This window comes from Lampris incognitus, chromosome 7 (assembly GCF_029633865.1).
Source record: "Lampris incognitus isolate fLamInc1 chromosome 7, fLamInc1.hap2, whole genome shotgun sequence".
Lineage (NCBI taxonomy): Eukaryota > Metazoa > Chordata > Actinopteri > Lampriformes > Lampridae > Lampris > Lampris incognitus.
The window spans coordinates 8,797,247-8,823,881 of NC_079217.1; the positions used below are offsets into that span (position 1 = coordinate 8,797,247).

Sequence of the window (26,635 nt, forward strand, 5' to 3'; positions counted from 1 at the left end):
GAACTCCAAGAGTTTTACAGCTCTCTGAATCAATGCCAGGTAAAGCCCGTCCGTCTTTAAACCATTTCGTCTTATTCAGAGTCGCGTCTGTCAAAATCAAGAAATGTCAAATCTATCGGAGACCTTTTCGATGAAAAGTTGACTACTCTGGAGTACGACGAGCGTCTCAAGGAGTGCCACAAAGAAGAGCTGAACATCACACACGAGGAAGTGAACATTGTGGGAAGGGAAACAATTTCACAATCAAAGGGAAGTGGTTTTTATAAACACAAAGCTGGAAGGGCTGGTGCGTCGAAGTGTTATGCAGCTTGTCATACTGACCCAGCCCCACCATCTCAGTCGCTCATCAAGACTATAAGCTACCCAGATGTTTTTAAATTCAGCACAGCAGCTACAACATGATATGAAAAGCTCTCTGCATAAGAGTTTCAAGGTTTCAAAATGTGGCACATTTATCAGCAGAAGCTACCTGTTTCCCCATGCAACACCACTTCCTGTGTTCCTGTGACTGTTGTGGTGAGGGATGCGGGGAGCGGAAACGCCCTTTCTGTATCGAGGGCACAGATTTTGAATCATACGTTCAAAAGAAATCTTCATGTTTGGAAAAGGTTAGCTCAAAATATGTACTGAAAAGGAACCACAGCTTTTTACTGTCAGCTTCAGCAGCAACGTCATACAGTCAGTCGTTCATATTGTGAATTTGTTGTCTGTGCCTTCCAAGAAAACATTACAGGTTTGGTTCATGCGAATCCTGCCAGATCAAAATCTTTGGGATGAGTGACGGATGATTTGTGGAACACGACAAAACGGTAAGTGTTTACATTTATCGCTATTATTATCAAATTTGTAAATTAAACAAAATGAAGGAATGTTTGATTACGGCGACGATGATTTTGCTGCTAAAGTGCAATTCACCCACAGTGTTCTTATCCTCCAACATGGCCGACAATACATTTTTGGTGACTTTTGGTGTTTTGATGGTGGTGGTGGAGGGCGCTGTCTAACACCCCGGTCCAACACCTCCCATAGGTGTTCAGTTGGGTTGAGATCTGGTGACTGTGAAGGCCATAGCATATGATTTACATCATTTTCATACTCATCAAACCATTCGGTGACCCCTGTGCCCTGTGGATGGGGGGGGGGCACTGCCATCCTGGAAGAGCCCACCTCCATCAGGACAGAAATGTCTCATAACAGGATAAAAGTGATCACTCAGAATAACTTCGTGTTGATTTGCAGTGACCCTTCCCTTTAAGGGGATAAGTGGACCCAAACCATGCCAGGAAAATGCCCCCCGACAGTATAACAGAGCCCCCAGACCCCCTCCCTGTAGGGGTCAAGCATTCAGGTTTTTCATTTCATTTGCCACCCGTCTGTATCTTACCTAGAAACTGCTTTTAAATGTTTGAATTTTCATTTTTGAAAAGCTTCAATGTGCACCAAGTGGATCTGTACACCAAGTAACAGCAGAATACCTTCACTGACCACTAGAGGGAGGTGGTGTCACTTTGATGACCCTGAAGTTCACACCAGAAGCAAGTAATGACACATTGCATAAAAAAAAAACCCATTATATTTTATTCCTGAAAAAATGTTAGATTCGATTTACAGCAAAGAGTCTTGACACAAGATAAGATGCACAGCGGTTCTTTCGTGGCGTGTCAAAGGTCACCTGGCAGAGTACATGTGTTGTCTCTTGTGTTTGAGGATCTCTGTGGAGGTGAGGGTCAAGTCTTCATTACACACGTCACAGTGATAAACTCTGCCCAGACCGGACATGGACGAGGTGCTCGGCTTCTTACTCTCTGACTCTAAAGAATAAAAAAAAACAAAAAAAAAAAACAAGTTAACGTGTAACGAAAAGTGACCTTTTTTTTTAAACCTTGTTTTAGTTCATTTACTCATATTATGCACCTATTCAACAACATATGCAAAAAAAAAAAAAAAAAAAAAAGCAAACAAAATTCCGGGTTTTTTTTACCCCCCCCCTTTTCTCCCCAGTTGTACCTGGCCAATCAGCCTGCTCTCTGAGCTGTCCTGATCGCTGCTCCACCCCCTCTGCCAATCCAGGGAGGGCTGCAGACTACCACATACCTCCTCCGATACATGTGGAGTCACCAGCCGCTTCTTTTCACCTGACAATGAGGAGTTTCGCCAGGGGGACGTAGTGCGTGGGAGGATCACGCTATTCCCCTCAGTTCCCCTCCCAAAACAGGCGCCCCGACCAACCGACCGACCAGAACAGGCGCTAGTGCAGCGACCAGGACATGTACCCACATCTGGCTTCCCACCTGCAGACACAGCCAATTGTGTCTGCAGGGACGCCTGACCAAGCCGGAGGTAACACGGAGATTCGAACCGGCGATCCCCGTGTTGGTAGGCAACAGAATAGACCACTATGCTACCCGCACGCCCCCCCCCTTCTTTTTTTTTTTTTTTAACCTATTTTACATCAAAATCAAATCGCCTTTACTTCCTTTAACACAACTGAGTTTTTCTGATCGCGCCACCATGTGAGTGGGCAAGCGAGTGACATTTCAACCAATAATATCAAAACGTTTCCCTCCCCCCTTCCCGCATCACATAAAACCTACAGGGGGCAAAATGGCCAATCTAATCAAATCCCCAAGGAACAAATCACATCCCTCCCTACGAGCCGTCCCGCCCTAATGTCCAGTTTTACCTGACAATATGTCACGCTGCGGAGGCAAGATGTGCTCCGAATGCCGTTTAACGTTGTCTTTAAACTTTACTTATCCAGGGGGTGTCAGCTGAGCTCAGCTGTGCTTTTTCCTCCCAACAGCCCCCTGGTTTGCATTTTCACAGTTTTACCCATTCACACGCCCGAGATAAGTCGTCGTCATTGCCATATTTCCCCTATCGCCAGCTGAATAAAAGGTCGCTGCGGTTCTTTCAAAGCGACCGGGACGTAAGTACTGCACGGGCTATGAAGAAGCAAATGGGAAAATAAATCCCTGAAAATACTGAGTACGGGAGAAGAGGAAAATTGTGGGGGTTTTTCTTTTCCCTTACTCACCTCCTTCCGGCTGTTGCTGTTCTGCTGCTGGCCTGCAGGAGGCCTCGTGCTGCATGCGCTCCAGTGGAGTCAGGGGCATGTACAGGTCACAGTTCGGGCAGCTCCAGAAAGTGCGCATACACTCGCTGTACAGATTCTGAGAGTCCTGCAAAAACATCAACAGGATAGAAAAGTTGGGATAAAAGTTTACAAATGGCAAACATTTTTATTCCTTTTTACTATTTAATTCTATTATAGTTCCACCAGGGCCAGGCAGCCATCCCCTCTCTGCTCAGTAAGTTCTGGGAGTGAATTTGTGGGGATGTAAATCCCAAATGCTATGTGCCTGTTTGGAATGAAAATATTTTTAACCTGATGTCTGTTGTTCCCAAAATACAGAAGACCACATTTTCTGCAAACACCACTGTTTTGTTAGAAAGCGCAATTACAATAACTACCGATAGTCAAGTTTTTCAACTGATAGTTCTCACGACATGGAACAAAATTCTTCCACTGTACCGTTTTGACTCAACATCATCCCTCGTTTGTGAGGATGCAAAACGCTTTTGGTGAGCTCTTATTTATTCAAGCAGAGGAGACTCACAGCCAGACAGTTGTAGGTGAAGAAGCTGGTGACGCGGAGGCCTCCTTTAATGGGGTCGGGCTTGGCCTCCACTCCTGGAAACAGGGGGTTGAGGTTAGGAGCTTGGGTCTGCGATGGCTCCAGCTCGGCCTGAGGGCCAACATACAGGTTCTGGGTCTGGAAAGCGGTCAGCCGGCGAAGGCTGTAGCTGACCTGGAGAGGAGGAAGAGGAGCTTATTTGTTAAAATGGTTCTCTCTTATTTTGTCAATAAGTTGTTTTCATACCAAAAACTCCAGCGCTTCATTCGAAATGCACATGAGCTGAACACACAGAAAGCGGTCACGTGCAGGTCACAATTTCCAAGAGTCACAGATTTTGGTACAACACCGGCAAGACAATCCAGGAACAGTGTGTGTATTTTAGATCTAATTATCTATGTTCAATTATACCTTAACAATCCACCCTAGGAATCAAACCCGGTAGGATGGGTCAACATGATGAACACAAACACAATATTTCAAAGTAAGAGAAACCAAAAGAAACCTCCGGCTTGGTCGGGCGTCCCTACAGACACAGTTGGCTGTGTCTGTGGGTGGGAAGCCAGATTGTGGGTGTGTGTCTTGGTCGCTGCACTAGTGCCTCCTCTGGTTGATCGGGGCACCTGTTCGGGGGGGGGGGGGTTGAGGGGAATAGCATGATCCTCCCACGCGCCACGTCCCCCTGGTGAAACTCCTCACTGTCAGGTGAAAAGAAGCGGCTGGTGACTCCACATGTATCGGAGGAGGCATGTGTTAGTCTGCAGCCCTCCCCGAATCGGCAGAGGGGGCGGAGCAGCGACCGGGATGACTCGGAAAATAGGGTAACTGGCCAAGTACAACTGGGGAGCAAAAGAGGGGAAAAAAGCCACACAAAAAAACAAAAACAAAACAAAAGAATATCTAAAAATGTCTATGATACCAGTATCTATGTACATTAGAATAGATACCGTCCATTCTTTAATTCCATACTTACAGACAATTAGAGTTCTGTGCTGAGTACAGGTGAAAATCTGTACAAATGAGTGTCATGTGACCTGTTATCTCACGCTATTACTTCGTAAATATGACGGGCAAATCTATTCCACACACACACACACACGCACACACACAACAGTGTGAGCATGTCCTTGTTTTTACATTTGGAGTCGAGAGAGGAGTTGTGCGTTCAGCAGTACCTCAGTGTAGAGCAGGAAGCGGACCAGGCTGTCGCTCAGCTTCTCCATGTCTCTGCGGGACACCCCTGGTCCCGCCAAGCCCCCGGCCGCGCCCTGCCCCAGCTGGGCCAGCAGGAGGCGCTCCCACTCGGCTCTGAGGGTGACGGCGGTGGACAGGAGCTTCAGGGCCGCCTCCGCATCCCTCAGCTCCAACTCTAGCCAGCCGTCCACAACCAGACGCATGCAGTCAGCGTTCGTGTCTATGGAGTTAGCCACCAGCAGCAGAGCCTTGGAGGGTTGTGTGTGTGTGGAAAGTCGCACAAATGGAATTAAAGTCAGTCAGATTCTGCAGGAAATAACCCAAACGTGTAGATATATTCACACAAACATATATGCTCAATGTCACTGAGTACAGTTGGTTTAAAGCTGCTGCAAGGAGTTTTTCACTGATCATTTATCAGTCCATCCATCCATCCATCCATCCATCCATCCATCCATCCATCCATTATCTGAACCGCTTATCCTGCTCTCAGGGTTGCGGGGATGCTGGAGCCTATCCCAGCAGTCATTGGGCGGCAGGCGGGGAGACACCCTGGACAGGCCACCAGGCCATCACAGGGCTGACACACACACACACACACACACACACACACTCATACTTAGGGACACCGAGGGTGGTCTGACAGGATGTGGAAGTGGGGCAGGCGAAGCTAACTGCTCACCCATGCAGACCGGCAGTTCCGATAACAATGACGGCGGTCTGGCGGCGGCCTCGCCTAGCGTTAACCGTGTTTTTAGTGTTGTCGTGTGGAGTGCAGGGAGGTGTGTCGAAGGTGTCTGGCTGGGAGAGCTGGCATCGGATCAGCTGAGGGAGCCTGGTCTGCTGCGTCCGGTGGGCCCAAGGATTGCGGCCCTGCCCGGAGCTGTGCCCGAAGAGGAAACACCGAGGGCAGTCTGACAGGACGTGGAAGGGGGGCAGGCTAAGCTAACTGCTAGCCCACGCAGACCGGCAGTTCCGACAGTCATCCTGGCTGGCGTTCGTTCTCTTGGACAGTGAAATTTTTTGGATAAGGTTTTTGGATATGTGTTTTTGTAGTTTTGTAGTTTCTGTAGTTTGGCTATATGTGTTTTGTAGTTTTTGGATATGTGTTTTTATCTTTGTGTTGCACTGCTGTGGGCTGGGGGAAACAATATTTCATGAAATATGACAAATGAATTGTTCCTGAAGCAAAATGAAGTTGTGCTTCCCGGAAACACTACCGTCTTTGTCCGCAGGGGGCGCACAGTCAACAGTAATCCCAAACTCCCTGCAGCAGCTTTAACCTACTGAAAACCACCATCTGAGTATATGACTAGGATCTTTTAGTTGGCTTATTTTAACTACATCTTCAGTGTTTAGAGGCACAGAGAACATCTGGTACTACTGACCTGCAGTGCAGGGGCCCGCACACAGTTGGACAAATACGGCTTGTTGGTCTCCAACAGAGTGACAAAGGCTAACAGCTGGTGTCTGCTGCTATCTCTCCTATCCGGCCCTGCGAAAAAGCGAGTGAGACAAAGACAGAGAATAAGCGAGAAAGATAGAGAGCCCCCACCCCCCTCCCACAGACACACAGAAAGTGAAAGGAATGGAAAAGAGAAGAGAAGCAGAGCGACGTGGAGACGGAGACGGTGAGACAGACTGGTTAGCGGTTCAGAGGAGGTTGAGACACACTGGAACACACAGAGACATCTAAGAGGGCTGTGAGGTGACGGGGTCGACGGTGTGTTTACCCGTCTCTCTGCTGTCCTCCTCAGGGATGTGGAGGATCTCTGGGTCAGTGGCAAACACGCTGGTGGGGTGGATCACAACCCCCTGCTTATTCCTGGTATGGAAAACCTGGACAACAATTAAGAGATGGTAGACTATCAGGCAGAAACTACCGGAAACTCAAGTGATGTAAAATACACACACACACACACAGTGACTACTGTATATTCCTTGACAGCGCCATCTTTTGCACAACGTAAGGGCGGAGCTGGGTGGGCTGACCTGGTCCGAGTCTTTGCGCGTGGTGTTGTGTTCGTCGGGCACGGCCAGCTGTGGGAAGAGGCCCCGGAAGAGCAGCAGCTTCAGCAGAGCCTGTTGGCGCGAGGACAGGTCCTGGCTGACGTTGGCCGCCTCCTGCAGCTCTGACACGTTGTGGCGCAATTTGAACTTTACTTCCTGTCGCAGGTCGGATAAATTACAGGGTCAGAGGGATACACACTCACGCACACACACACACACACACACTCTCTCTCTCTCCAAAGAGTTAAACTCCCTCTTTCCGGTACATTTTTTTCACTTGGTATGTGGTTAGTGTTTTGAAACTTTGCATGGTGAATTCTGGCGGTTTCGTGTTGTCCCGCTCATTGGCAAACAGACGGCACATTAGATGACTTAAAGCTTTTTCCAAATCTTTGAAGAATCTACTGGAAAATCCTGCATGAAATTATCTTCCCATTAACTTCTTATCACCACAGAATTATCCATCTTTTTAACTTCTGAAGGTGACTCATAACATAATGTTCAATTTATTTTAGTGCGAGGATATTGCTATAGTAACTGTTGAACTAATCACAAGGTTAAAATACAATTGAAATAAGTGCTTCTTAGTGAATCAGCTGTATGCTAAAATAATACATGCCACTGGATAGACACTCAACCCCACAGAGTCACATATGTACTCCTGGAACTACAAGTTGATTTGGATTGAACCATCCACTGCCCCATTGCCCCTGTGGGGTATTTATCCCTTAATCTCACAGTATTACTGCCATACTCAACCAAGGGAGCTATGAAGGTAGCAGAGCCCGTAAACCTAACAGTGAAGGTGTCTTGGTTTACCTACTCAATAACCCAGTGAATGGGAATCCTTACTCTGCCTATGTTAACGCCATGCTCTTTCCCTCGGCCTAAACAGGACCACCTATAATTTTACTGACTGGATAAGGAGCTTTTTTTTGGTGGTGGTGGTGTGTGGGTGTGTGTGTGTGTGTGTGGGGGGGGGGGTACACATTGCAGATACAGCCAAACCTCTTTCACTCTGAGCAGCTGTTCTGAAGTCACCTGTATATCCATGTTCTGTTTCACGCCGTCCTTCTCCTTCCTGCCTCGGCCTGCATCCTCCGCGTCGGACCCCGAGGAGCCCTCCCCCTCCTGGCCCTCCTCCATCTTCAGCACCTTACGCCTGCTGCCCTCCTGCAGCTCGTGGTCTCTCTTCAGCTGATGTAGCCTCCTCCTCTCCGTCAGCCTCTCCCTGCGCTGCCCCCGGTTGCCACCAGAGGGAGTGCCGTGCTCTGAGTCCAGCAGGCCGTGGCTCTTCAGCAGGTCCTGTTACCGGAAGGAAAGAGATGGTTAAAAATAGAAAAACAAGACGGTCTTTATGGGAGACCAATGCTTGTGAAGCTTGTAGAAGTCTGCAGGTTTCCGTTGGCTCACCTTGAACTGCCTGCGCAGGTTGACCATCTCGTAGAGCCGCTGCTCCTCCAGGCCTCTCCTCCTACACCATTTTCTTGAACCTCCACCTCGCTCACCCTTCACCTGATGAGGTCAGCGGGTAACGGTGTCATCACACGTGTTCAACAAGGGGGAAAGATAACAAATTTATCCTGTTTTAAGTGTGTTTAGAGCCTCCGTGTGCTGTATATTCTTTTTAGAAGGATTTGTTATCTGAGCAACATGACTCTCCCCGTCCAACACTATGTATATAGATACTGTATAGTAGAGACCCACTATTTACACGTGTTACCTATTGGTAACTAGTCATTTGCACTGGTTTTTGTTTTCGCACTTTGTACAGAAAGATAACTATCATTAATAAATGCTTTACTTAACAGCTTAAAATATTTAGATATTTTGATATTCTTGAAATTAAATGAAAATGAAAGCCACTTTATTTTGTCTTTGTAGGCTACAATGAAATTTGTCTTCTGCATTTAACCCATCCTGTTGTATAGGAGCAGTGGGCAGCTGCAGCACCCGAGGACCAACTCCAATTCTCTTCCCTATTGCCTTGCTCAGGGGCACAGGCAGGAGTATTAACCCTAACATGCATGTCTTTTTGATGGTGGGAGGAAACCGGAGCATCCGGAGGAAACCCACGCAGACACGGAGAGAACATGCAAACTCCACATAGAAAGGACCTGGCACGGCCTGAGGTTCGAACCCAGGACCTTCTTGACGTGAGGCAACATTGTTAACCACTGGGCCACCGTGCTGCCAATATGTAGATACTCTCTCACAGGTTTGATTAGATAGTCTGTTCGCTTTGAAACACAGTATTTGTGCGCCTGTGTTCTTAACGCTGTGCGTCCCAACAAACTGAACTGAGAAAAGCGCTCTCCCCCACTGACCTCCACCCAGGCGTTGAAGGTGTTGAGGAGCGTGAAGGGGTCTCCCTGGCTGCTTTGCAGGGGCTGGCGGGCAGTGACGCAGTCCGGGTTGTGCTGTGCGCTGCGCAGGAAGGGCGACTGGACGCTGAGGGCTGCCGCCACCGTCAGCACCGGCTCCACCAGGTCGAACAAACAGCCCAGCACCAGCATCTTCCCTGAGGGGAATAAGCACGCACCTTTATCCAGATCTCAAACCTAACAAGACAACCGACGACACTAGAAATTATGAGGATACATTCTTTTATTTTTGCAAAGTTATCTGACTTAACTTTATGATACCTGCAAGGGGAAACAAGTCCGCTTGGATCAGACAACTTGAAAAACATCATTCCCAACAATCTATTTTGGTTGAGCTTGTTAAGAATAACTGAAGGGATTTTTAACAAATCATTATTTCACAAGTATTTCATAAAATGCAAGTGGATTTCATCAAGATTGAAACCAAAACACATCATTAAACATCTGCGATTAAAAAAAATCTTCAAAAAAGAAAAAAAAAAAAAAAGAAAAAAAGAGAAGCAGAAGCTTTTGCGCTCCATGTCTGAGCAACTGATGTACTGTCTCACTGACAGCCAGTCGAATTCAAAAATGCTACTACATCTTAACTAGCGTGTGTCTGACACCCATCGAAGGCTCTAAAATGTGTTTGCAGTTGTTAGACTTTCGCCCGGTATTCAGCCTGAACGGCCATTTTGGTACCACTCCATTATCATTACGCTGCCTCGCTCGAGAAAATGTGAAAAGTGAGCAGAACCTTTGAGAGTAAGTGATGAAAAGTGATTCTAGGATCTGGATGCAGGCTAGACAGATCTGGTTACGGGGCCTCAAAATGTGATAAACAATTTCTGGAAATTGACGTAGAGCATCGGTGGCACGGTGGCGCAGTGGTTAGCATGGTCGCCTCACAGCAAGAAGGTCCTGGGTTCAAGCCCCGGGGTAGTCCAACCTTGGTGGGTCATCCCGGGTCGTCCTCTGTGTGGAGTTTGCGTGTTCTCCCCGTGTCTGTGTGGGTTTCCTCCGGGGGCTCCGGTTTCCTCCCACAGTCCAAAGACATGTAGGTCAGGTGAATCGGCCGTACTAAATTGCCCCTAGGTATGAATGTGTGTGTGTGGGTGTGTGTGTGTGTGTGTGTGTGTGTGTCGGCCCTGTGATGGCCTGGCGGCCTGTCTAGGGTGTCTCCCTGCCTGCCGCGCCCAGTGACTGCTGGAATAGGCTCCAGCATGCCCACGACCCTGACAGCAGGATAAGCGGTTCAGATAATGGATGGATGGATGGACTTAGAACAGGGGTGCCCAATTCCAGGCCTTGAGGGTCGCAGTGTTGCAGCCATGCACTATACTGCCTGATTTAACTAATTCCTTTCCCTCCTTGGTCCAAGAGGTGAGCTAATTAGTTAAATCAGGTGGTGTAGTGCATGGTTGGAACAAATACCCGTAGACACTGCGGCCCATGAGGCCTGGAGTTGGGCACCCCTGACTTAGAGCATCATTCACAGCAGCCCATCACTGTCGCCTCCCTGTGGCTGCTTTCATTTTGGTACTTTGCCATTCTGAGAAAAGTTGATCCCTAGCTTCTCTTTCCAGTGTTTCAATATTACACATGTGGATGTATTTGAATGCTGACCCGTCTTTAATGGGACATTTTCAGCTTGCCATCAGAAAAGTCCTTAAACCCAATGATATGGTATTTTTAATCAATGAAGTTTACTGCAGCTGCAGCTTCAAAACATAAACTACGACAGCTTTGTAAATCCTAATAGATATGGTGGCAGCAAATGTGGGGAAAGAATCAAGCAACAAGCAACAAACAACACACACACACACACACACACACACACTGACATGTTCTTCCTCTCTTTCATAGCCACACACATGCACACAAGTTCTAGTTTGATTTTATTTACCATGATGATGGATTTCCTCAGGTGTGTCCTTACCTTTAATTATAATTGCTTTTGTTTGTCTCTTAATAAATAAATGCAAACATAATGAATGAGAAATAAACTTAACACTAGGAAAAAAGTACATCTGAAGACCGTACCTATGACCACATCCACAGGCAGCTGTGCCAGTAAGCTCCCGATGGAGGTGAGCTCACCACGGCTGTCCAGCGCCCCCTGCTCCTTCAGATAGGTCACTGCTGTCTGGATACTGGCAGTCGGAGGTGGATCGATGAAGACAAAAGAAAGTGGATCTCCAAGGCACATACTCTTCATCTGAAAGGAAAACAAGGCCGTCAGTGATGAGGTGGAAATGGTAAATATGGAGTAAACGTAAACACCTGTTCTTCTGGTATTTGAGACAAGCACACAGGCACAGACACAGAGAGAGAGGGAGAGAGAGAGAGAAAGAGAGAGAACAAGAATAACATAGAGAGAGAGAGACAGAGTGAAAGAGGGAGATAGAGACTGAAAAAAAGAGACACTGACAGGTAAACAGATAGAGTTGTAGACACACAAACAAATCAAGACAAAAAGGGAGACAACCCCAGAGACAAACCGAAATACCTGGAGTATGAGGGAGTCCAGAGCCACTCTGTGGATTTCAGGGACAGGGTAAGGTGCAAAGGCGTCGTAGTCGGACTCGGCATAGAGACGGTAACACACTCCCGGACCCGTCCGCCCGGCTCGGCCCTTCCTCTGCTCCGAGCTGGCTCGGCTTATCCAGAACTCCTGCAGACGCTGCATCTTGGCCTTGGGATCAAAACTCATCTCTTTCACCTTTCCTGTAGGGGAACGCAACACCGTTACTGCAAATAACAATTCTTTAACCTTGACTTGAGCGCTATTGGGTCACATAGCGCTACATATTAAAGGGGATACTGAACACGCCTCAGCTGTCCTTTCGCTTAAGTAGGTCTTAGTCGCGGGCTAACAAGGGTTTTACAGCAGCCGATTCCAAACCGAGTCATTCCTGATATTAAATACAGTTATCTGCCTTGGCTCAGCAGCAAGGTTATCCTCAGTCATTCGGAGTTATCAGTGGGAACATCAAGTAAACCCAGAGCTCATTTTTTCGCAAGTGTGAAATAAGGTTAAGCTAATCCCGTTTAAGGACCCCAGGCTAAGATTTACCATGAGAAAGGCTTAGCGTCTCAGTTCCATACCAGAATCAACGACGAAGCGTGCGCCGTCGATGGTGACTGAGGTCTCTGCAATGTTTGTGGAGATGATGCACTTTCTCACCCCTGGGGGAGCAATGTCAAACACCTACAGAACAATATTATGCAGTTAGGAGAGGTGACTTACACCCTAACATATCAAATGGCAAAGCCATGTGGGTATTCTGATTAAGATTAGATGGGATTAATTTAGCCCCATAGAGAAATTATTCTGTGCGGCAGCAGAAAGAGTTAAAACAGTGAGACAAAGTAGATTTAACCAAATGCAAAGAGACAAAGAAGTATTGTGTCAACTATTAGGAGTATACTAGATACTATGATGAAAAACCCCATTAATGAAATAAAAAAAACAAGTAACAGGTAAAATGAATTCACACAGAAACACAGATGTTGCACCAGCAGCCGACCTGTATGAAACTGGAATTAGAAACATCTGGAAGTGAATGTAACATGAAACCTTATCCTGCTGGGCCAGCGAGAGGGTGCTGTGCAGCGGTAGGACTATCCAGCGACGGGTGTGGGTGGCGTATATCTGGCAAGCTTCCTGGATGGTGGATATCTCTGCCACGCCGCTGAGGAAGAGCAGCAGATCGCCCCGCTCTTCAGGTGGGTAGCGCTGGTCGATGCCCTGCAGGATCCGCAGATAAGGTCTCGGGTCCAGCTTCTCTGAACGCGAGGACTGCTCCTCAGGAGGAATGGGCTGATAGATCACCTGGAAGAGGAGGATATAATGTCTCTTATCCTATGTACAGGGAAATTACATTCATATTTGCCATTTTAAAAAAAAATTCTTAATTGCAGTGCATGGTATTCTCAAGTATGACATTTTCTATGCCAATAACGTTTATTTCTTTGCTTGATCGACTGACTGATTGGAAGAATAAGGACAACTCCCAAACTCTAAAAACCTAACTGAACTAGAAGCAACACTTTATGTGCCTCATTTGATGGCCCTCAATTAAGGCTTACATGGTTTCCCTGCCTGCCGCCCAATGACTGCTGGGATAGGCTCCAGCATCCCTGCGACCCTGAGAGCAGGATAAGTGGTTTGGATAATGGTTGGATGGATGGATGGTACACAGAGCAGCACTGGCAGCTGCATTGCTACACAAAAATGGGAACGCTAGATTTTATTTTCTATTGAAATTTCTGTTTGGCAGTTTGATTAAAGTATTTGGACACTAAAATAGCTGGAGACCCACTATTTGAGCAAAGTTTCTCTACTCCTTCCATCATAAAAGTTCATACTACACATCTAGCAAAACACAAGGCTCATTTGCATTTTATCAATCATCATCCTTCAGTCATCATCCTAATCATTGTCACTGACCTTCAAAATAAGATTTGAAGGTTGGTGTGGTTCCTTTCCACTCATGAAAAACAGCATTTTGGAGGAGATATACCACCTAATACATTTGTATTCTAGAGATTGATTTTTTTCCCATTTGCGAAATTTTGTCTCCTTTAGCACTAATCACTTCATTCACTCGGTAAATTCAATACTGCATTTTTATCGGATGCCGAAAGGGAAAACTCCAATCGAAAAACGAAGAAGACAGGCGTGGATTCATGCGATCCGTCGGGACGACGTGGTAAGACGAGCAAATATCAAACGTGAAGATTTGCGGAGAACATTTCATATCTGGTGTGTATCCGTTTCTTACACAAATCAGTATTGTGATTGAAAGTACGTAAATACATAACAGCTCTAAATACGATACTGTCCTAGTAGAGCAACTGCCAAACCAAAGTTTGAGTTGTTAATGCCTAGCCTTCCTCAAGTTTGATAGCGGTTCCATCAGCTTTCTTGTGCCATGATGTTTGAGGTCATAATTTGACTCCAGCCTCGATCTCATAACCGTACAAACAATTCAACTTTCTACTGGAGACACATGACAAAGGTAGAAATAAATAAAATCTTTGTTCAACTGGATTTAAACGTTCTCTTCCTTTTTCAGGGGAGAGATCAGATGATCCAGAGCACCCAGACTAGAATGCAAGTGTGTTTAAACACACAACTGCACAGAACAAAGTGACAGTTGAGAGGAAGATAAGAAGGCAGGCATAATACCAAGTAATACAAGCAAAAAGAGGGAAGTCTTCGCAAGCTTCAAACTAAAATGACAATGAACCTGACAGTCCCTTCAGTGATGTCACATTTTCTGAATTACCTCAGAGCTAAACTGAAACTTTAGTTCTGAGGTAACTCAGAATCTAAACTGCTTGTTTTTATCATCCTCATGATTTGTGCAACCGACAGCGCAACACCTGTGAGGCATTTCGTTTTGTTTTAAATCAATTTCTCTATGATGATCTCTTCAAAATGAGCGCAGTTAAGTTTACGAACACAAGACTCGTGGCTCGTTTTTGTCTCACAAGCTGCGCACACACGTTTGGCGCATGTAAATAAGGGAATACGTCTATTGATTGTCGTTTACTTTTACATGTGTTTACTTACGTTTTCATGCAACAAAAAAAAAATCATTGACGTCATGAAAAATTAAGGCCATATCGTTGATAGTTTTATTATTTTTGGTTAGGAAATAATTTGGGTATCGAGTTTTCCTCTTTTTATTTTTAATAATATCATTCAATACCTTCCATGTATTTTTTATGCTGTTTTTATTGTCCTCTAGTAATTTGCTGTAGTAATCCCTTTTGCTGCTTCTCATAATGTTTGCCAGTTTGTTTTTATGTTTTATATTTGTGTTCCGATTCTTTTGTTCTCTTCTTTAAAAAGTCTTTATATGACACATTTTTTCTTCTTACATGCGTTTAATTGCTATTTCTGATGGGGACATTTGATTGTTGATGTTTACCAACAATGCCCTGTGTGGTTTTTTTTGTTGTTTTTTTGCCTTTATTGACAGGATCATAGAAATATACAGGAAATATGGGACTGAGAGAGACAGAAGGGGACACTATCCAGGTTGGGCTCAAACCCAGGACCGACTGTAATCATGCCTGAGACTTTTTGTCTGGTTAAGCAAGTGGGACATCCTGTCTAATGGGTACTTTTATGTTGAGCACAGTGCTGAGGAAAAGTACTCACATGTGCAAACATATACCTATGATCTTGGTTATGATATGTCTGTGACACTGTACGTGGCACCGTGCAGCTAATTTGTAATTCAAATCTCCTACCACTCCCTATGGAAGATCTAAGACACATGAATGAAATGTATTTTTGGCTATGTTATAACTATTTAGTGCTCTGATGCCTGTTGGTGACACATGAATCTACCTGCAAACTGCTGACTCATGCAAGACACTTTTCAAAAAAGCACCTGCTAAATGAGACAATATAAAATTTAAATATACTTATCCAAAAATACAAAGGTTGAACTTGAATTTTAACTACATGTGTGTGTGTGTTGTCCACTTACCTGTATGGGAAAGAGCCTGCCTGGCACTTGCAGGACAGGTGCTTGGCTAAAATAGCTAGAGAAGAGTTTGATGTTGATGGTGGCAGACATGAGAATCAGGCGTAAGTCTGGACGGCTGGCCAGCAGAGAACGCAAAACGCCAAGCAGGAAGTCACAGTGCAGGTGCCGCTCGTGCACCTCATCCACAATGAGAGCCTGGTACTGAGCAAGGGCTCCATCCTGCTGGATTTGCCTTAGTAGTAGACCCTCTGTCAGAAAGAGCAGTTTGGTGGCAGGTGTGCGGGTTGTTTCGAAGCGGATCTGGTAGCCCACCTGTAAAATTAAAATCCACACTTTGAATTTTGTAACAGATATTAACATCCTTGAGTAGACTGGCCCTGTAGGAGGCAATCTAGACGAAAGGTACAAAAACATGTTGTCTTGCACACTCCAAAAGGCCCATCACATCATTTAGAAGAAAGTGGTCATTTAGACCCTCCAAATGAGAATTTTGGAGAGCTACCTATACATAGCCATAGTAAAAACAATGTAAAATGCATATGTTTTGGCAGTACAAAATTGAAATTGAAGAGACAACCGGCAAAACCTTTGGCAATAGCTCCTCCTCCTCATCATATTCTTCAAATATATTTCATAATTCCATTATAATTCAGTTACCCTCTTTCAATGTTGTATTCTGTAAATTGGGTAAACACAACATCCATTGCACATCTGTCGGTCTTGGGAGAGAGATCCCTCCTCTGTTGCCCCCCCCCTCCCCCCCGGGGCTTCTTCCTATTTTTTCTCCCTGTTAAAGGGTGTTTTTTTAAGGGAGTTGTTCCTTATCTGATGTGAGGATCTAAGGACAGGCTGTTGTGTTGCTGTAAAGCCTCCTGAGGCAAACTTGTAATTTGTGATATTGGGCTGTACAAATAAAACTGACTTGACTTGATTTGAGTCTTGATTTACAGGCACAAGAGACAAAGCCAAAGGAAGCTATTTTCACTCAAATAACGATCTCTGTTAAGATAAAATCCAGTTTACACTGCTGTAAGCTTCTGCATCTCCATTGCAGTAACTTTTACATTAAATCTGACACTACAGTGCAAGCTACAAAGAGCTCCTTTCTGGAGAGATCATGATTATGATTATATTCAAAAGTGGTCCAAGACTTACAGCCATTTTAGTTTGGGTATGTCACCCCCCCCCCACCCCATTGGACTGAGAAATCAAGTAGCATACTAAAGGTTAATCAAAATGTAAAAAACAGGTATTATTTACAGTCTAGACAGCTCACACAACACGAAGAGGCTTCATCTCATTGTGAGCGAGCGAATAAACGCAAACTACGGCAGTGATGTTTGGCACCCCTGGCGTTTGTTCAAAGTAACTGTAAAATGTCACGCACCTTTGAGCCATACTGGTTGAGGCTCTCGAAGCTCACCCTTTTGGCCAGGGATATGCAGGCGATGCGTCGGGGCTGCGTGCAGGCGATGTGGCTGAAGCCGGAGGAGAGAAGGTACTGCGGCACCTGGGTGGACTTCCCGCACCCCGTGTCTCCCGCCACTACCACGACTGGGTGCCGCCGCACAAGCTCCACGATCCGGTCCCGGTACTGGTAGATGGGTAGATTCTTCTGCTCCCGGCGCAGCTTGGCGAGTTTGCCGAAACTTTGCTTCTGGCAGAAGTCTAGGAAGTGCAAGAAAGCCAACCGACAATCCGCGATCTCCCGACTCCCCGGCCCGGATGAGCTCTGTCTGTGTTCGGACCTCCCGAGACGCTCCTCTATGTCCCTGGTGCACACAGATATATTGATCCGATACCGGGCGTCGTACTCTTTGGGGAGGCCGAGATCTACACCTGCAGGGTCCGTCTCTTTCCTTTCTTTACCATCGTCGCTTCGGCCGCTCCCGGCTCCCGACATCTCTTTTTTGGTCTTGAACCGCTGGAAACGTTCAAAGAAGGCCCAGAACTCCTTGTGCTCGGAACTGCCCGCTTGTACGTAGTCATGCTGGCGAAAGAAGACCTCGTCCAGCTGAGCGCGGCACCGTGCGCTGTCCCAGTCCCAACTCCCGGCGTCTCTCCTCCGGCCGGAATCCATACTCAGCCAAACCAAACCCAATTAACAACAGCCTCGGATAACTAGCGCTGTCGAATAGCTGTGGACAAAACGAGCTACATTGACCAGAGAAGCGGGAGAGCCAGACATCCGGCGCTAACTTCTGCAACAACCACAGCGCTAAATGGAGCTAGACGAACCCTAAACTGTCGTTTTATGTCAATGCGTCGGTGCCACCCGAGACGTTATCCCTCGAAATGTATGTGAACGGAAAACTCCGATGGAGTCTGAAACCAACATGACGTCGTTGTAATTTAAAAAGTATCGAGAGAAATGAAAACAGCCCAGCATGTTGCCAGAGGCGGAACAATAACACTGCGGGACCGTTTCCGGTCCGTCTACTAAAAGGTCTCGTAAAAACACAGGTTGTTGATGCTCTCAAAGGAAATTATCTTGATTGTTTATAATTGTACAGTCTTGATATATAATCTACTCATATAATTTCGTAATGTGTGTGTGTGTGTGGTGTTAGCGTGTGTGTGTGTTAGTTAGTGTAGATAGCGGGACCGAAAACTAAAGCACTTATGATCCTAATTCTTTTCGGAGGCGGTAGGTATTGTCTCAGAGGGAAAAATCCCAGAAAATTAAAATTATGCATAATTATGCATAAATATGCAAAATATGAAATTTTTCTAAAAATGGCTAAAAACCACTTTTCTCGGCATTTCAGATGATTCTGAGCATCTTTGATTTTTTCACCTATATAAAAAAAAATTTCTGGGACTTGGAAATGTTTTGGCATTATGCAAAATATATGCATTTTTGCAAAAATGCACTTATGATCCTCATTTTTTTTGGAGGTGGTATGTATTGTTCCAGAGAGGACCAGAAAAATAGCAGAAAATTAAAATAATTATAATAATTATGCATATTATTATGCAAAATATGCATTTTCTAAAAATGGCTAAAAACCACTTTTCTCGGCATTTCAGATGATTCTGAGCATTTGGGGGGAGGGAGTTGGAGTGGAGGGGGGGGTTTAGGGGCAGGGGGAAGGCGGTTAGCTGGCAGGATGAAGAGGAGGGAGATTTAGATGGGTGGATAACCAAACCGCTACATTGTAGCGGGGTTCTTCTAGTATATATATATATATATATATATATATATATATATACACTACCGTTCAAAAGTTTGGGATCACCCAAACAATTTTGTGTTTTCCATGAAAAGTCACACTTATTCACCACCATATGTTGTGAAATGAATAGAAAATAGAGTCAAGACATTGACAAGGTTAGAAATAATGATTTGTATTTGAAATAAGATTTTTTTACATCAAACTTTGCTTTCGTCAAAGAATCCTCCATTTGCAGCAATTACAGCATTGCAGACCTTTGGCATTCTAGCTGTTAATTTGTTGAGGTAATCTGGAGAAATTGCACCCCACGCTTCCAGAAGCAGCTCCAACAAGTTGGATTGGTTGGATGGGCACTTCTTGCGTACCATACGGTCAAGCTGCTCCCACAACAGCTCAATGGGGTTCAGATCTGGTGACTGCGCTGGCTACTCCATTACCGATAGAATACCAGCTGCCTGCCTCTGCTCTAAATAGTTCTTGCACAATTTGGAGGTGTGTTTAGGGTCATTGTCCTGTTGTAGGATGAAATTGGCTCCAATCAAGCGCTGTCCACTGGGTATGGCATGGCGTTGCAAAATGGAGTGATAGCCTTCCTTATTCAGAATCCCTTTTACCCTGTACAAATCTCCCACCTTACCAGCACCAAAGCAACCCCAGACCATCACATTACCTCCACCATGCTTAACAGATGGCGTCAGGCATTCTTCCAGCATCTTTTCATTTGTTCTGCGTCTCACAAACGTTCTTCTTTGTGATCCAAACACCTCAAACTTGGATTCATCCGTCCACAACACTTTTTCCAGTCTTCCTCTGTCCAATGTCTGTGTTCTTTTGCCCATCTTAATCTTTTTCTTTTATTGGTCAGTCTCAGATATGGCTTTTTCTTTGCCACTCTGCCCTGAAGCCCAGAATCCCGCAGCCGCCTCTTCACTGTAGATGTTGACACTGGTGTTTTGCGGGTACTATTTAATGAAGATGCCAGTTGGGGACCTGTGAGGCGTCTGTTTCTCAAACTAGAGACTCTAATGTACTTATCTTCTTGCTCAGTTGTGCAACGCGGCCTCCCACTTCTTTTTCTACTCTGGTTAGAGCCTGTTTGTGCTGTCCTCTGAAGGGAGTAGTACACACCGGTGTAGGAAATCTTCAATTTCTTAGCAATTTCTCGCATGGAATAGCCTTCATTTCTAAGAACAAGAATAGACTGTCGAGTTTCAGATGAAAGTTCTCTTTTTCTGGCCATTTTGAGCGTTTAATTGACCCCACAAATGTGATGCTCCAGAAACTCAATCTGCTCAAAGGAAGGTCAGTTTTGTAGCTTCTGTAACGAGCTAAACTGTTTTCGGATGTGTGAACATGATTGCACAAGGGTTTTCTAATCATCAATTAGCCTTCTGAGCCAATGAGCAAACACATTGTACCATTAGAACACTGGAGTGATAGTTGCTTGAAATGGGCCTCCATACACCTATGTAGATATTGCACCAAAAAACAGACATTTGCAGCTAGAATAGTCATTTACCACATTAGCAATGTATAGAGTGTATTTCTTTAAAGTTAAGACTAGTTTAAAGTTATCTTCATTGAACAGTACAGTGCTTTTCCTTCAAAAATATGGACATTTCAATGTGATCCCAAACTTTTGAACGGTAGTGTATATATATATATAAAGGTATATATAAAGGTATATATATATAAAGGTATATATATACATATAAAGGTATATATATATATATATAAAGGTATATATAAAGGTTTGATTTATAACATACTTGCAAAAAATTGGTCAACGTTTTAGTTTTCACTATCCACTGATAGACAACAAGGAAAATATTTATTAGTCAACTTTAAGTCAGTGTTTTGCAATAAAATGAAAATTTAAAATTTCCTATGTTGAAATGAACCTCTAACTGTGGTGGCACAATCGTTCACCCTTTTGCTGGACCAGGTCACCCTTGTAATTCTCAATTCTTCTTTTAGGTGGATGCCTTTCTGAGACTGATTTGAATGACATCGTTTTCCACCACAGATACGCTCTTCGTCCAATAAAAATGTCTGGAAGAAAAGAATGTATTTGTCTTAGAGATTGCCGGAGACTGACAGTACTAATGGCAGATTGTTACAGTGGACATAGTTACCCTGTAGAAATAGGAAGTTTGGTCAGCTTTATATAGCTGATTTTAACTCTACTTTTCATCCACTGGAAGTACAATACACGTTGAGAATAAAATTTCAGTGACATAGTCTTGAAGTCTTCAAGGTGGTCCACAGACATCACGAAGCGGTAAACCTTGTTTGGCTGAAACTCAACCATGGAAGCACTGCAGGGATGTAATTATAGATATATTTAACAAAAGAACCTCGAAAAATACATTTACTACTTAATAAACAATCAGATTATCCATCACCTTGACACCAGAATGACTGGTGTTTTGCGTACAGCTCCCTTTAGCCGAATAAATAACTGTGCCTGCAGTGAGGTGTTTCCTTCAAGACGCATCTCGAGAAGAAATGGATAGACTAAAAACAGACAAAAACTGCAGTCAGATATAACCATGCAAAGACATTCCTCCCTTGTAAACCAAGAAACAAACGTGTCTGTGTCCTGACCACAGTATGGGGCAGTTTCTGATATGTCCAGGACGGCTTTGACTTGCTTGAAGGGGAAAGGACGTTGTGGAGGAAACCAGCTGATGTCATAACCTGTGTGAGAGAAGATGAAATTCTCTCTGTCCTTTACATGCATATCAGACCGCACAGTAAAAATAATGCCAGACTAGTCAACCTGTCATATGTTTAGCATAATATTTTCTTTTCGCTCTAAATCAAGTGAACAAGTCTGCCATTGGGTCAACATAATTTTAAGTGTTTCCATGCAGTTTCTCGAGGATTTTCTCCAACTGAGTGATAATATCTTGCATACAACAGAGGAAACCCAACTGGCATCAATAAAGAATTTTGCTTGACCCATTAAAATCATTGAAAAAAAGTTGATTTGCAATAGAAGAAAGTGCACGTATCACCCTTCAATGGCAGCCTCTTCCATTTGTTTTAAGAAATATAAGATTTTAACGTTCAACTTCAGATTCTGCAAATGGTTAAAATGGACACTTTATTGTTTTGCAGTGTATATGATTATGCATTGGTAACAAACGAATGAATAATTATTTGTTTTTTTTCCTCTCTCACCCAGTCGTGGGCAGACTTTGAGTTCAGAGATGTGACAATGTGTGCAAAGGCCATTTTTAAAATCAGACATGTTGTCACAGGGGAAGGCGCTGAGCAAGCATGGACCCTGGATGGAGCTGATAAAAATCTTGATGGCACGGTGATGACTGCAGAGCAAGTACTGATCACCTATAACAATACAAAAACAAGTAGATTAGTCTGTCTGGGCTTATGCTACTGGTGTATTCAGCTAATTTCACATTACATTACCTCATGTACTTACTATGCATGAGAGCTTGAGGGCAACCAGGAAGTTGATGTCCTTTACCTACGTAGAAATCTATATGGCCCACTGGTCTGGAAAACCCCAAGGCAGCCACAGGCTCATTGGCTACAGAGGCAAGTTAAGACAAGAAATCAAGATTATTTCCCTTATCTTTCTGCATATCTATCTCCTCTACAACTATATATATATATATATATATATATAGTTGTACAGGAATATTTCCTCACAGGGCTCAAAGGTCGCCTGGGGTCAGAGGTGCTGTTCAGAACTCTGGGCTGCTCACACTGGCGCATCTGATTTAGTACACCTGCTGGTCCAAAGGGCCCCTTATTATTGATGGCAGTGGCTCAGGGACCCCCCTTACCAATACTGGTTTTGGTTTTCTATTCTGCCAGGTAGATAATTTCATTTTTGCCTGCTGTTCCAGATCTAAAAACTCACCGATTTAATGGCTGGAACACAGGACGTAACAAGTGAATGTAAATAACTACCTGGCAGAATAGGAAACCAGCAGTACCAGTAGAACATGAGGATTGTTGGGCACTTACAGTACTTAGTCTTTCTCCTCCATTGCCTCACCCCATCCACAGTTCAGGGTTCCCTGCTTTTTCACAGCAGCCTGCAACTTCAGGTTAATTGATTCAAATAGGAGGCAAACAGATTTTAACAGCGGAAGATTTTACCATTGAAGTTTGTATGGACCACATCCACATACTGTGCGTCAGTATAATTCAAAGACACGTCCTCGTCTGTCTCTGAAAAGATTGGGCCAAATGGATCCAGACCTAAAGGGAAAAAAATGTTGTTATGGTAGTTGTTTATATTTATAATTTATATTTAAAATATACCCAATTTCCCCTCGGGGATGAATAAAGTATTCTGATTCTGATTATACTGAAACCCATACATGCAGTAAAGTACTTTTCCCGAACTGCACAATCTGCTTTCCGTTGTAATAAAGCTCTGCACTTTCAATCTGGTTTTGCTTCATATAAAATGAACTGAATTGACAACAGGTAGCAAGAAGCCCACCTGTGATTCTTCCAATGGCCCCATGCAGGCGGCGTCCAGCGACACCAGCAACGTGGGCTCCCACTCCAAATCCAATTATGTGGAACAAGTCTGTAGAAGAACCTCGTTTCTGGTGGGGGGGGGGGGGGGGGAGTACCAGACTTCATTTCCGAGACAATCTCACCGATGTACTTTATCTTGTTTTAAGTCTCATAATGTTTATCTCCAGATTCTGCCAGCAAAATGTTCTCAAGTCAAGTTAAGTCAATTTTATTTGTATAACCCAATATCACAAATTACAAATGTGCCTCAAGGGGCTTTACAGTAACACAACATCCAGATAATATTGGCAGATAATATTGCTTGGTTCAAGAAAGTGTACTTGTTGCATGATTATAAGACTTGTTATAAGGAATTTTCACCAAATCTACTAGTACTACTATTACTACTACCACTACTACTACTATTACTACTACTACTACTACTATTACTACTACCACCACCACTACTACTACTACTACTACTACTACTACTATTACTACTATTACTACTACTATTACTACTACTATTACTATTACTACTACTACTACTATTACTACTACTACTATTACTACTACTACCACAACTACTACTACTATTACTACTACTATTACTACTACTACTACTATTACTACTACTACCACCACTACTACTACTACTATTACTACTACTATTACTACTACTACTACTATTACTACTACTACTACTACCACTACTACTACTACTACTACTACCACCACCACTACTACTACTACTACTACTTTCAGCTGTTCCCGTTAGGGGGCGCCACAGTGGATCATCCGTTTCCATCTCTTCCTGTCCTCTGCATCTTTCTCTGTCACACCAGCCACCTGCATGTCCTCCCTCACCACATCCATAAACCTCCTCTTTGGCCTTCCTCTTCTCCTCTTCCCTGGCAGCTCCATATTCAGCATCCTTCTCCCAATATACCTGTTAAAGTGAGTTGTTTCCTTCTACTAATAAAACTTTACATCTCGTTTCAACCCCACTGGGCTATAAACTTTAATAATAACTTCGGCACGTAAGGTTATACATCACGCTCGGTCCGTTATTCAAGGTGCAACAACATAAACAACCTCTGTGGAAACAAGGAACTAAACAATGGTTCCTAACAATAGTTCCTATTGTTACAATACCCAGCATCTCCCCTCCAAACCATGTCCAAACCATCTCAGTCTTGTCTCTCTTGCTTTGTCTCCAAACCGTCCAACCTGAGTGGTCCCTCTAATATACTCGTTCCTAATCCTGTCCTTCTTTGTTACTCCCAGTGAAAATCTCAGCATCTTCATCTCTGCCACCTCCAGCTCCACCTCCTGTCTTTTCATCAGTGCCACTGTCTCCAAACCATATAACATAGCTGGTCTCACTACCATCCTGTAAAGCTTCCCTTTAACTCTTGCTGGTACCCTTCTGTCACAAATCACTCCTGACACTCTTCTCCACCCACTCCACCCTGCCTGCACTCTCTTCTTCACCTCTCTTCTGCACTCCTCATTACTTTGGACGGTTGACCCCAAGTATTTAAACTCATCCACCTTCGTCACCTCCACTCCTTGCATCCTCACCATTCCACTGTCCTCCCTCTCATTCACACATAGGTATTCTGTCTTACTGACTTTCATTCCTCTTCTCTCCAGTGCATACCTCCACCTCTCTCCTCCACCTGCACCCTACTCTCGCTACAGATCACAATGTCCTCCGTGAACATCATCGTCCACGGAGACTCCTGCCTGATCTCGTCCGTCAGCCCGTCCATCACCATTGCAAACAAGAAAGGGCTCAGAGCCGATCCTTGACGTAATCCCACCTCCACCTTGAACCCATCTGTCATTCCAAATCCTGGACGTCGTGTCCTCCGGGCTAAAGAGGAAAAGGACCATCCAGATTCTTATCAGCGCAAAGTTCAAAAGCCAGCATCTGTGATGGTATGGGAGGTGTGTCAGTGCCCATGGCATCATGGGTTCACTTCAAATTGAATTGATATTGCCTCCCTGAAAATACTGTGTTTCATTGTTTTAATGCTTTTACAGTTGCTTTATTTGACAATGTGGTTGCTACCCAATTCCCCCCCCCCCCCGGGATGAATAAAGCGTTCTGATTCTGATATAGAAATGTCCCGGAGAACAGCTTTGTGAATGTATACTTAGCTATAGTGTACCTGTAATATCAATATGGAAGCAAACAACCACATGTGCAAGTAACTGGAATCAGAAGTATGTTGTTCATATATTTTGTTGCGGTTTTAAAGAGAAAGGATGCAGCGAGAAAGCTGGATAAACAAGGAAGCTAAGTGAAGGACCTAAACTTATCCAAGCCTCAAGTCTTTACTGGATCAACCATGTTAACGATCTGTCTAGTCTGGCACTGGCACGTTAGATGGGGGCAGAATAACTTTGCTGACACAGGCGATAACATCTGCCAGCGGGATACCAACATTTCACTGGCAGGATCTTAAAATAAGCATTGTGAGACCTAAAGCAAGACGAAATACCTTGATAAGCTGGTTTTGCAGTATGAAAAAAAAGATTAGCCCTACCCTGACCAAGATATGAACATTTCAAGACCTTACTGACATCAGTAAAACACTTGAGTGTTGAGTCCAAGCAGCAGTGTACGTATAATCTGTTTTGCAGCCTACACGTCGGAGTCGACTCTTCTTGTTTAAAACCATCACGCCTGCAGACTAGTCAAGCTAGTAGCAGACTGGCAGTACATCCGCTACACATATCTGACTGAAATCTACACTAGACACGTGTGCGTCTGTATGTGTGTGCGCAGTGTTAACTCACCAGTAGAGCCTGAATGGCTTGTGCCAGCCTCTCGCCGACCTGCCGGGCCCCTCCCCTCATCTCCTGCTGCGGCGGCACCAGCCAGTCGGCTCCCAACACGTTTTTGGGCCCTGCCAGCAGCAGCTCCTGCGCCATGTCTCTCACCCAGTCCGGCTGAACGGAGACGGGTCTCCGGCCCGGCACGATGACCACCGTTGGGTGGCGACGGTCCCAGGAAGATCCTGGGAGGTCGCGTGTCACGTCGAAGGCCGAACCACAGCGGCCCCCTCCCCGCGAAAACATCAAGAGCTCCAACCGGGGAGAAGGTGGAGGGCTAGAGAGAAAATCCCTGCACCGAACCAGCCCACCTAGGCGGTAGAGACATCTTGTTTTTCCCCCTCACAAGGCAGCTCAGTACAAAAGCGTGTGTTTCTGTGTGTGTATGTTACCTACAC

The 26,635-nt window shown here is 44.7% G+C and overlaps 1 protein-coding gene across 1 annotated transcript; it reads right to left on the minus strand.

The window, feature by feature from the left end:
- Positions 1–1,580: 1,580 nt before the first annotated feature.
- dhx34 (DEAH (Asp-Glu-Ala-His) box polypeptide 34) lies at positions 1,581–17,997 on the minus strand. Its single transcript, XM_056283958.1, has 16 exons — positions 17,102–17,997; positions 15,715–16,026; positions 12,786–13,040; positions 12,314–12,416; positions 11,715–11,932; positions 11,249–11,423; positions 9,170–9,363; positions 8,256–8,357; positions 7,884–8,147; positions 6,825–6,998; positions 6,566–6,671; positions 6,221–6,327; positions 4,814–5,080; positions 3,621–3,812; positions 3,038–3,182; positions 1,581–1,811 (listed from the first exon to the last, which is right to left on the minus strand). The coding sequence occupies exons 1-16, from the start codon at positions 17,792–17,794 to the stop codon at positions 1,669–1,671; spliced, it is 3,450 nt and encodes a 1,149-aa protein (XP_056139933.1). The 5' UTR covers positions 17,795–17,997; the 3' UTR covers positions 1,581–1,668.
- Positions 17,998–26,635: the final 8,638 nt, after the last annotated feature.

What these genes read in the sequence shown, in the direction of transcription:
- dhx34 (XM_056283958.1), bottom strand. Translation starts at nt 17,794, where the DNA reads ATGGATTCCGGCCGGAGGAGAGACGCCGGGAGTTGGGACTGGGACAGC. An exon ending in AACAGAACATGGATATACAG is followed by an intron (nt 6,999 to 7,883) that starts GTGACTTCAGAA and finishes GACCTGCGACAG; the next exon opens with GAAGTAAAGTTCAAATTGCG. An exon ending in TGCGGGCCCCTGCACTGCAG is followed by an intron (nt 5,081 to 6,220) that starts GTCAGTAGTACC and finishes CAACCCTCCAAG; the next exon opens with GCTCTGCTGCTGGTGGCTAA.